This window comes from Myiozetetes cayanensis, unplaced genomic scaffold, assembly GCF_022539395.1.
Source record: "Myiozetetes cayanensis isolate MyiCay16 unplaced genomic scaffold, myiCay2020 scf4, whole genome shotgun sequence".
Classification (NCBI taxonomy): domain Eukaryota; kingdom Metazoa; phylum Chordata; class Aves; order Passeriformes; family Tyrannidae; genus Myiozetetes; species Myiozetetes cayanensis.
In genome coordinates, this window is record NW_026087631.1 from 19,023,834 (window position 1) to 19,036,343 (window position 12,510).

Here is a 12,510-nt window from a genome sequence, read left to right on the forward strand (position 1 = left end):
ACTCAATCCCCTCATCTAGATCATCGATAAAGATGTTAAACAGGACTGGGCCCAGCACTGATCCCTGGGGGACACCACTGGTGACCGGCCGCCAGCTGGATGCAGCCCCGTTCACCAGCACTCTCTGGGCCCGGCCCTCCAGCCAGTTCTTAACCCAGCACAGAGTGCCCCTGTCCAAGCCATGGGCTGCAGCTCTTTCAGGAGTATATTATGGGAGACAGTGTCAAAGGCTTTGCTGAAGTCCAGATAGACACATCCACAGCCTTCCCCTCATCCACCAGGTGGGTCACCTGATCGTAAAAGGAGATCAGGTTGGTACACAGTAAAAGGGAATTCCCCCCCCAGAGGGATAGGGAAAGGGGAAAAACAGGATAAAAGGGGACAAAAAGGGACACTGAACAGGTATACGCTATCAAACTCAAGAATTATAGTAATAACTAGCAAAACAGATCTCACCACGTCCCTTAGAAAAGCAGGATTGGCAGACATGGCCAGCACTCCCTGAAACTTCCACGTGGCAGGACAGTGGATGCTGCAGGCCTCAGCCTTAGATAAGTGAGACCAACACAAGGACCCACTGTTCCCAAACCTCGCCAGAAGAGAAGAGAGCAAGGTCTCTAATCTCTAACTTATTTATACCCTGGTTTACGTAAAAATCGTATGGAATACTGGGTACTTGGCCACTTCCTTGGTTACAAACTGGTCACCATGAAGGCCTAGACCAAAACCATCACACCCTGCTACCTTTGGAAGATTGTTGGAGTGAGGAGACCCCCATGCTGCTCGTGGAGGAGCCTACATTTGAGTAAGCTGATGCATGAGAAAGCCGAGACTTTATGAGAGACCTGAGGTGAGGCAGAGTCTTGTTGAAGAGCTGTGACCCTTTAGAGAACCTATGCTGGAGCAAGAATGGCTCAGGTGGGGTGTTGGGATCTGTGTGTGGGATCCATGCTGCTGCTGAAGATTTATGATCCTGAGAGGGATGAGGCTTACGCCAGAGTGAGAATGGCTCGGGTAAGCTTGGGATCTCAGTGAGAGATCCACACTGCTGGTGCTGGAAATTTGTGACCCTGAGAGAGACGAGACTTACGCCAGAGCGAGGATGGCCTGGGTGAGACGCTGGGATCTGTGTGTGGGATACATGCTGCTGGTGCTGGAGATCTGTAACCCTGAAAGAACCTATGCTGGAGCAAGAACGGCTTGGGTAGGGAGTTGGGATCTGTGTGAGTGATCCATGCTAGACCCATGCTGGAGAGGTCTATTCAAGGACTGTTCTCCCATGGGGAGGGACCTCCACAGGAAACAGGAGTGGACTCAAAAGCCATTATCCCCTGTGACTCTGTGGTGAAGATCTATGGTAGGCAAGTATCCCCTTGTAAGCCCATGGAAGACCCTACAGGGCCTGGGTAACCCCCAGCCTCTGGTCTTAGCCCAGGAGGGGGGTAGGGCCAGCCCTGCCTTGGGGTCAACATAGAAGAAAGAGAGATAAAGAGTTCCAGTTGCGACGAAAAGGAGTTGTCCTGAGATAACAGAAGAAGAGCTTTAAAGTGCTGCAGTTATTGAAAAGACCTGGAGCTCCGAGAATGGCGAAAGAGACTGCTTCTCCTCCTTGGACTGATATAAAGGGGGGAGAAATATTTCTGTAAATACATAGTACTTTTACTTGAGTAGAATTATTGTAGATGTAGTTCTTCAGTTTTATTTTGCTAGTAATAAGTGCTAACATTGTTTTTCCCCAATAAAGTCTCTCAATTTATAGTAATTGTGTAGGGGATGCGTGAGCAAAATTGACCCAGAGCAAAACCACGACACTAAGTAAGGTAATTCCTGAACTGAGACAGGCCCCGCAGGATGCCAGAGGGGACTATTCTCAGGCAAGAATATCTTTTTTAAGTGCTGTTACTGCAGCTTATTGTAAGGTGAGTCACACTGGGGACCTGACCAAGCACAGTCACTGTCTGCGTAGATGAAATAATTCATTTACACCCAGGTCAATGCATTAATGTCCTGGTTCTGGCCAGGACAGGGTTAATTTTTGCAGTAGCCAGGAGGGGTATGGCCAGGACTCAGAGGTTATCCTATGCCAGACACAGAGGACAGTGGGAGGTTGGGTCCCTTTTGGCCAGCCCAGGGGTGAAGTGAGTGGTCGGGGTAGTGATGGATTTCACATTGTGAGCACTCATACAGAATCATTCACATCTCTTGTACGCTCTGTAATTATTATTCTTGCTGTTACTGTTCATTTTCTTGTCTCAAACTGTTCTTATCTCAAACCATGATCTTTACCTTTTGTGCCTCCAATTCTCCTCTCCCTCCCATTGCACCGGAAGGGTTAGAGGGGAGTGAGCAAGTGGTATGTGGTTCAGGGTGTTTCAGTGGAAACACTAAATTGGGGTTCTTAAACCATGGTAATCAAGAAACTGGATCTCTTGTTTTGTTTTCCTTAGTCCCTAACCTGCCTCTGGGACTCAAAAGAAGACTCTGTTCCCATCTCCTATTTGCCTTCCAGTGCTAGCTCCCTCCTTCCTCTTTCAAGGGCTTTGTAGATATACAAAGTGTTTGGATGATACTCTTGGGCACATGGTGTGACTGCTGGGGAGACTCCTGTGTAGGGTCAGGAGCTGGACTCTATGATCCCTCTGGATCCTTTCCAAACTGGCATATTCTGTGATTACGTGAATGTTCCACAGGTTAGAAAAAATAAGTTTAGTGGTTTAGATTAATAGCACTTCAATTGATACTTCCCTGGCCATGACTGCAGGCAAAATAACAGACTCAGGTATGCAGTTTTTAAAATGTGTGTTATGTAAGATACTTAGATAGCCCTGATTCCTCAAGCATCTTTAAAGTATACCTCAGGGCTTTTATGAACTGCATTCAGCTGGGATTTCATTCCTAGTAGTGTGCTTGGGCCTGGGAATGGCCTCTGTACCTCACAGGGCTCACTTTCTGGGTCTCTCTTATAAAGTTAGAACTGGCTAGTTTCCATGTTCCACTTTTGGCTAAGGTAAATGGATTTTTAAGACAAATATTTCTCTCTGGGGCTCAGGTGGTTGTTTTTATTCAGGATTCATATTCACAAAACCTATTCTGGAAAAAGGTGCTATAAGCTTTTCATTTAAATTAGAGATAAGGACTCTTTTCCTGTAAAATAGGGCCAGCACATAGTGCAAAGGTAGCTGTTATTTATTAATTTTCAAGGACTTATAGCATTTGCATGATGTAGGGGAGGACCCAGCCTCATTTAGTTCTATTTACAGGTCTTCAAACATACCTCTTCCTTCCTTGCCCTCCAAAAGGAAAGCTATGTCCAGAGAATTGGACCCACATCTATGATTTTCAGGTCAGTTTGTGACCACTGGACTATCAGAACACAAGAAAAAAACTACTCAGTTGGACCAGAGACCAATTTAGCCCACTATCTTACTTCGAAGTATATGTAATTCTTTCCTCCTTATATTCTCTAGTTTCTAAGCATTTTTTGCTCAAAAACTTTATAGGCTCAATATAACCTCTATGTATTTAGCAGTCCTAACTGGATTTCTTTTCCTGTAAGCTTGTTTAGTCTCTGCTTGAATGCACGCAGACTTTTAGGTGACACCATCACCTTCTTTTAGATCTCACAAACTTTTAAGAAGTTGTTCTGTTCCACTGCTTACTGCATGAAAAAATCACCTATTTTTTGTTCATTTTGAATCTGGGATGCTGCTAAATTATTCTGTTGCTCCCCTATACTTTGTTTTGGGAGTGTTCTGGGAGTGACAGCAAACAATTGATTTCTACTCACCCTCTTTTTGCACTCATAATTTATAGACCTCTATAATTTCATCTGTCATTTATCTCTTCCAGACCAGTAAAGCTGGATTCCTTGGCCATGACGAAGAAATCATTCCATGCCTTACTAACTTCCCCTCTAATATCCTTTTCTAAAATACATGTTTTAGGAGTTCTTTGATTTTCAGTAATGCAGATGATTAAAGGATATTATATCTTCCAATCTTGCTCTGGGACAGATTTATTTCAAAATCAAATTAACAGCATGTTTCCTTGCCTACAGAAAGCATAGTTTAGGCATAGCTGAATTAGGGGCAGCGCTAGAAGATTAAGTATAAGGAGAAGAGTGTTATATCTGTGTAATCAATGAAAATGATAACTCATCTGACCTCTGTTATTCAAATTAAGTGAAGTTTTCAGCTAGTGGAGTATTTAATGGTTCATAAGTTTTTAAATATCTGACAGGATATTGCCCTAAAATATTTATTGGCAAAAGTGCTAAGAATCAAACACAAACTCTGTCCTCAAAATCCGAGCTCAGCAGTAGTTTATGAAAGAATATAAGCACCACAGTAGATCAGCAGAGTTTTTTAGCACCGATGAATTTGAAGACTGGCAACTTCTACTAAATTAAGGTAGTACTTTCATCCTCTGTATATTGTTGTAAATGAAATGTCCTGCTCCATTTAAAATCCATGTCAAGATCGCTGTTGGTGTCAACAAAACTAACTTACCTAGCAAGGCCCTCCTGAAACAAGGCTTCCTCCTTATCTGAACAGCTACTGAGTGAGAGCTAAAGTACTATTTTTATTGAGGAACTCTAATTTACTTTCCCATTGTGTTCTGACCACTTAAGTTCTGCTTTATGAACTGAAATGCAAGAATAAGTGGTGTCTCTCACTACATGAGATATTTCCTAACACAACTGGTTAAAAGATTCACTTTTTCAAAACTTATTATGCAATAGTTTGGGTTGGAAGGGACCTTAAACTTCATCTAGTTCCAAGCCTCCTGCCTCTGCCAGGGAAACCTTCCAGTAGATTAGGTTCCTCAGAGTCCCATCCAACCTAGCCTTGAACATATTTGTTTTAGCAAAAAAAAGAGAAAATAAATTCACCGCCTTTTATCACTCTACTTTTTAGTTAAGACATCGAAAATACGTCAGATTTTTCCCTTTTCAAGAAAAAGGAAAAAAAAGTAAGAATGGCAACAGACACATATTTCCAGATCAATTTATGAGAACAAACAAAAAAAGTGCACCTTTCTGAAGTCACACGGATTCTTTCATCATTGGAGGAATTGAATCTGTCATCCTTTTCTCTAAAATATTCTTCTATGCACTGCTCTTCAAAATCGTGGACCTTTTTCAGTTCATCCTCAGTTATGAAAAGCTCTGTGGAAACAGTTGAGAAATGTGAATTTGGTAAATATTAACATGTGAAATTAACTACATATTTATTGTGAAATTCATGGACGGAACTTTCAAAAGCAGGTTTCAAAATTTATGTGGCATTTTGATATGGAATTATATAGATACTGCTAATTGCCAAATTAGTGGTTTCAGTTATTTATGATTCTGGAGATAGGAACACTTAAGAAGGTAAATGGTGAGCAAATATGAATACATTTTGATTGCGTGGGGTCTAAACACAGCTGCTGTCTGGTCCTGGAGAGATGTGGAAGCCAAAGCCCACCTGCAATCTAATACAAATATAATTACATTAGCAGACTACTAGGACAGGAGTCTGTGGGTACATGTTTGACATGGCAAGAACTGATATCTGCAGGTAGCAGCATCATGGGAGTGGGAGGAGAGCAGTCTGGTTGCACTTGAATCTCCAGCACCACACGTGTCTCCTGATCCTTCCTCGTAAAGAAGCGGACTATGGCATGGACTAATGTTGGGAAGAGATGCACAACCTGAGCTCCCTGCCGCTGGCATGTAAAATGGGGGGGGAGGTGGAGATCTTCTGCTTTGAAGAATTAGATAGAGAAGAAAACAGAAAGTGTTATCAAAATAATCTGACAGGTTTTCCATCATAGCTATGGGAGTACATATTAAAGTGTGTGGAGAAATTACTCCTCCAGTTTGAGTCAGTGTCAAGGAGACAATGTGTATACAAAATTTCTTTTCACCATCTCTCATCTTATCTAGGCAAAAAGTGTGTTGGGGGAAAGTATGTGCTGTTTGCTCAAAAAGTAGGAATGTTCTCTCTGTATTTTCAAAAATAAAACTGGAAGTGTGATGGACTGTAAGAAGAATTCCAGCAACAACAGATCTCTAGTAATGGCAAAATAAACACCTTTGATTTGAAGGAACCAACTGGGTAACACCCCAGAAAATTCCGGAAGCACACAGCCTCATTACCGCTCCAGAGAGAACAAAGTGCAGGTGGAACTAAATTCTCCGGGGAAGATTTTTGCAGGTCAAAGTTGTTCTTTTGCTGGAAAGGTTATCAAGGTGCTGGACTTTGACTTCACGCCTGTCAAATGCTAGACATTACCAAAGGCACTGGACAGTCCACTCTGTGAATTGTCGAAGGCTTACTTAATCCGTAGTCTCTCTCATCTGGGTCACTTTCATGCTTGCGCCATCTGCAGCAGAGGTGTTGGAATATCATAGTCATGTGGCTGAAAATGATCAGAGGTGGTGGGAGAACAGGTCTTTCATGGAATGTCATGATTAGCTGGTATCTTTGAAACTTCCATACTTGGTTAGATATAGATTTGACTTCAAAAAATGTGTTGCTAGAAGGCAAGAAGCAGAAATAACATCAGATTGAAATGGTTTTGAGTACTTCACCAAAGAGGATATGAAAATATCTTAACTAGACACATTTCACTAATATTGGCAAATGTTTCCTTGTCACAGAAATGGGAAACAGAACAAAAGAATAAGTTTGTGCTTCAGCAAAGCACAGTGGTACCTTTTCAAAGTATCTTGTTACTGTGTATGTCTATTGTGAACAACCACTGAGTCCTAACAACAATCCACTGAGATAAAATCTTTTTATTCTTGTTTTCCATATTGGGAGTGAATGATACCATAACTGAATTTTACATATTTTTGGCTTATTTACCCTGATTCCCAACAGGTGTTCGTCCTCAGAAAGGAGCACAATGAGAAGAACCTGTTGTTTCCCTCATCCCCTGGAGACAAAGTACTGCCTCTTTCCTTCCCACCCTCACTCTTCTGAAAACATCTCTTAGCCAAAGCTTTCAGCTCAGCAGCCTTCACAGGGTGTGAACAATGTGCATCCTCCCCAAGCCCGTACTTTGCAATGCGTCACTCACTTAAAAACAGCAATGAGGAGGTTCACCAAAAGGATGTTTGCTACCAAAAGGTAACAGGCCATGATGGCAGGAACGATCCATGCTCCTGTCTTGCAGGGAGGTAACTGGATTATTTTGCCATCTTCTCTGGTTTCGTTTTGACCACAAGGAGCTGCGAACAAAAAAAAAAAAGGGAATGAATCTTATTCAGTGCTTTTTACAGAAATATTTAAATATTTATAAAGGCCTGCCTGCCAAGACAACATCTTCCAAATAACAGTAGCATTGACACTTCCCCCAAGAAATTCGTGCTTGCTATCACAGATTTTACAGGCTGCAGTTTTTGTTATTTGTTGTGTGTTATTCACTGTGAATGTCAAGATATTCCCAGCAGAACTTGCAGGAGACATGCTTGGTGTGAGTAAGCTGCCTGTTTGCATACAGCTAAAATACCATGGTACTCTGGTGGTAATTAGTGGCTCTGCAAATGAAATGATCAAAATGTTTAATCCTGAAAAAAAACTTGCGTATTATTTCTTTAATGGTGAAAAGATGGTCTTTTTTAATGGATTGAGAGGGATGTGATAAATAAGGAAAAGGCAGTAACATGAAAGTAAATTAAAGAGTAGCCATTTATTGCTGTGCACTCTGCTGCCCAAACCCCTCTAGGATATAGTCATAATGACTTTCTGCTATTAAGGACTTTTGACTGCATGCCTAGAAACAGTGGGGGAGATGATCAAGTCTTTACTGTACCAGGTAAAGGGACATGTAGGCAGCAGAGATGCCACCTGTTTCTTCCACAAATGTGTTGGAATCAAAATGTTCTCAGTATTAATGTTGTAGAACTGAAGCAAGGGGAGAGAAAATATGGTGAAAGAGTTTTCCCTGCTTGTTTTTTAATATGCCCATATGTGCTATAGTAGGTGATCTCCATTTGCAAGCATGGGTTCAGTTTGTGTCTTTTTAGCTTCAGTTCTAGTAGTCCTATGTATCTCTCTAATAAGCTCTTCAAGAAAATAACTGAAGCAGCACCTTACATATACGAACCATTTTAAATGGGAAATTTTGCACAACACTACAGCTACTTTCCTCTCATCTCCATCAAAAAGAAGTTTAACTGAGGAATTTTCAAAGTGCTCAATACTGACACAGTTCCTACTGATATCAATGACAGTTTTCCACTGACTTCATGAAAAACAAAGTTTGATGATGCTGTATGTTTTCTAAAATTTCATCATATGGCAATAAATCCATATTTCCAATACCAACTACTGCACCTTCTCAAAAATGTTCTTCTGAACTTGGTTCACAGATGATGTGATGTCCGTACTGGCAATCACATTACACTGTGTGTGATTTGGGTACTTGGTTTATGGGCACTACACATAAATGTAAGGTTATTATGTTCAGAGTTATTATAGCCATATGGGATGGAAGACTACAGGATAAATCTGCTTTGAGCATTGACTCTCAAAAAATATTCTAGTCACAGCAAAAGAAATTACAAAGTCAAAGAAGCAATACTAACTTTTACAAGCAGCTCTGTTGGGTCTGGACATGTGGTGTCACTAGTCCTTCCTTCTTACAAAAATACATTTTATTACTGGAACAGGCTGAGAGTATGCATTTCTTTATTCTCAATAAGCATCACTTTGCAAATCATTTTAAGGCAGTGCTAATTTCATGCTTCCCACACTGCTCCAAGCAGCAGTTCCATTTAGACACTGAAAATGCCATCCGTGAGCTGTTGTGAGTGAGGGACTATGTGCCCTTAGCCTTCATCCAGCAGAAATTGGGATGTTCAATACCTCTTGCTATTAGCACTCAGTGTGAGACTTACATCTCTGTTTGTCTGGAAACAGTAACTTGCTCACATCTTGAGTCAGATCTACAAAATCCAACACACAACACAATATCAAAACCCAGCATGATTTTACCAGTCATGGAACAATCACTATATCAGCTGAAGAAACCTGTTGTCCTTTTGTGTGCTGAAAATAGAAGAAATAATGTCTTCAATAATGAGAGAAATTTATGAAAAACGTATTTTAAACCTTAGAGCAATGAGATAAAAAATGCAGCTCCAAGACTGGTTACAATTCTATTCCCCCTCTTTTTTTTTTTATTTTTCCCCCTAAAACATACTGGAATTTAATCTGAAAAAAAACCAAACAGCCTCAACAGCTAACACGACAAAAAAATATTTCTCTAGCTCTACTTGCCAACAACAGCTCTACTTGCCCTGTTGGTTTATGACACCCAGTGATGGCCAAATTAGACTTCCTATGCAGACAAGTTCCCACAGTCTATTCTATGCATCCATTGCTGTTCAGCTTGTCCTGAAGGTTTGCAAAAGTTTTTCTCTTTCGCATGTTCTGTTGTGGGTACAGTTTTTAAATAACATGGGAACACCCACCTCTTGCCTTACTTAATGGAGAATTAAGCCACCACTTAATCATCACATTTTCAGCTGCATAAGATAATGTATGATTTCTGTGTCCAAAAGGCAGAAGCCTACGTTCCATGACACATCGTTGAACATCTTAATCTATTTTTAAACTATAACATTTATTTTAAAGTATTGTTTCCCCCAACTATTAATTAAAAGTTTGTTTAAAACAATTACTCCCAGGAAATCAGAAACTTCTCTCTCTGTGAAAAAGGAGAGAGTACTGGGGCAGGAGGCTAAAAATAGCAAGGATACTATTTTTAGATAACGAAGATCCTTGTTTACATTTAAGAAATTAAAATGCTGTATGTATGGTGTGAGAAGACTCTGTTATGGTAACTTGGGACTCTTGGCCTCCCCCACCCGAAGATGTAGAGTCCCAGGCACATCTTGTCTCCCTGTTACAGTTACCTGGGGTGGGTCACTCCCCACACCACCTCTGCGGGTACACCCGCACTGGGGCCAGCGTGGTGCCCAGCTGCGGATCCCACAATCCAGGCAGCAGCACCTGCATCACACCCGCAGGTCCCTGAGGAGCAGAACAGAACGCTGCATACTCAGGGTTCGTTAATCGGCACCAGTTTCGTGATCCACCCCTGCGGTGCTTTCCTTTGAGCCCCACTCCCGAGCAGGGCTCCACTGCCCTGGGTCTCCATTGGATCAGTGCCTGTGTCGCAGGGCTCCCACTGTGGTACTGCTACACTTTCCCTAAAGCCAAAGCTTTCACTTGCTGAATGCTGTGCCTCATCCCTGAGGAATCTGCACCTGCCTTTCTCATGTAATACCATTTTACCATTTTAATTATTTTTTGAGAAATGAAGTAATTTTTGGGGTATGAGCACTAACATACTGTTATAAACTTTCTCAAAGCACAAATTAATATTTAGCAAAACTTAGTTATCTGTTTTAAATTATAGCCTAGTTTTAACAAAAAACACAGAGTACTTAACTCTAAAGAAAAGCTTTACTGCAGGAAACTCTGTTAGCATAACAATATGCCAATCTCATGTAACTGAAAAATCCACCCACTTTGATACCTATAGGCCATTGCCTATGTCCAACCTATAAGGTTGGACATTAAGTCCTGAGCTCAGGTGTTAGAAAATTATAAATGGTTGGAGTTTTAATTTCAATTACATGCATTAACTTCACTCAGCTTTCAAATAGTGTATCCAGATACCTGTAAAGGTATGTAATTTTTGCATTTTGTTTCCTTTTTTCACAATCTCTTCCTTTACTTATTTTCTCCTTCCTGACTCTCATTTACAGTTTCCTGTATGGGTTTTTCCTGCTACATACCTAACCCTTTCAGGAAAGAGGTCAGAAAATCCAACATTAACCCAAGTCTTTGTGGGTCTTAGAAGAGATAGAACTCAGGAAGAATTTGTTTCCCTGATGGAATAACTGTCATGACGTGGGCACTGCTCATTTTTACTGTGTATTGGGTGGAGGGCTTGGGAAATGATGCTTGTGGATTTCTGTGTCATGACTCTTCCCTAAGCTGCACCCTTCCAAAATAGTTGTGGGGAATAATGAAGAGAGGCAAGTGCATAAAACAGATTTGTCACTGAATAGCTTTTTGGCTTTGATGCAAAACTTTTCAGACACGAATGGATACAACTTCTACAAGTTGATTTGTTTGAAATCACAAGAAACTGCTGAATGTTTTCCTATGATCACAATCTAAAATAATATGGAAACAAATAAATGCACCTTCTAATTTTGATCCACAATTAACTCAAAGGATGTGAAAGCATTTTATAATTTTTGAATCAAATGTCTAAGCAACCTTACTAGCTTGCCAAGCTGGTAAATATTGAAAAAAACCCAACAAATGTTAAGTAAGCTGCCTAGAGCTATCCACTTCTTCACTACAGAGAAAGTACTGAAATCTGTGAACTCTGAATTTCGCACAATTACTCTGTTCATCAGTAGAAACACCCAGGGAGCTGAACAGTGTCTTATTACTTCAAAAAAGTTTCTTTAGCTACAGCATCCCAACCTTATATGTTGCTTCTTGCCCTAGGCCATATTAAAAGTGAATCAGAAAGTTCTCTTCAATCTGCTTGTATTTTAAACACAATTTATAGTAAATCCTTGTATTTTTCTTGTTCACTTTGGCACTTTTTTCTTCCTCCTACTCCCCTATTCCCCCCATTAAAAATAGTCAACCAAACAGAACCCAAATTATAACCTCAGAAGTTCTAGGAATGAAATACTGCTGCAACTCTGGCCAGAAAAAGTTTCAAAATGATTTGTAGGATGTGCAAAAATTTTATCCACTACCTTTGTCTAAAAACGTTAAAAATATTGCCACGGGTATCATTTATTCTGTTTTGTGCAAAGCTGCTTTGTTTGTTCTAATTCCAGAATCATTCATGTAAATGACAGGCTTCACAGGAAGCTTCTATCAAGTAATGAAAATCATATAACCTGTAAGATCATAAGGAGTTTAGTATATGATTTTAATTTATACTACAAAAACCTTGAGAACTATAAAAAATAAATACACTTATCAGACTAAGAAATTAAAAGAATTTTTAAAAAGCCTTTGTAGTTATTATACTTTCCTCTGAAATTCATTGGATAGTTAAAACATTGTGTATAATTGTCTCTTATCTTCTGAAACAACTGCATTCTGGTTACTTGATATTTTTTCAATAGAACCAAAAGAGAAGGAGGCCCCACCTTTTTCTCTTAAACTAGGTAGGTTTTTCCAGAAAGGGAGTACATACAAGAAATAAATGTAATTCATATTCAAGCAGGCATTGGAAGTGCTGTCAGCTGGTAAAATAATAGAGACGGAAATCTGACATGTGAGACACCAGGTAAATCTGATAAATTACCAGAACAAAAAATTCAAACCCATGTTGGCTAACTGCAGGTTCAGTGGCTTTGACTTCTGCATATAGGTCTGATACATGAGATCTGATGCAAAAACCCAAATGTATGTAGGCTAATAGTAGGCTCAGTTGCTTTGTCTTCTGAATATAGGAAAATGTGAGGTCTGA

General features: G+C 40.3%; 1 protein-coding gene across 12 annotated transcripts in view; it reads right to left on the reverse strand.

The window, feature by feature from the left end:
* TRPM3 (transient receptor potential cation channel subfamily M member 3) overlaps positions 1–12,510 on the reverse strand; it is a 411,043-nt gene that overhangs the window by 13,075 nt on the left and 385,458 nt on the right. For all 12 annotated transcript variants that reach the window (XM_050328972.1, XM_050328974.1, XM_050328966.1 and 9 more), the window contains 3 exons: positions 7,069–7,219; positions 6,323–6,522; positions 5,035–5,167 (listed from right to left, as the gene is read on the reverse strand). In XM_050328972.1, coding sequence (XP_050184929.1) covers positions 5,035–5,167; positions 6,323–6,522; positions 7,069–7,219 — 484 coding nt within the window. The remainder of the gene's footprint in view (positions 1–5,034; positions 5,168–6,322; positions 6,523–7,068; positions 7,220–12,510) is intronic.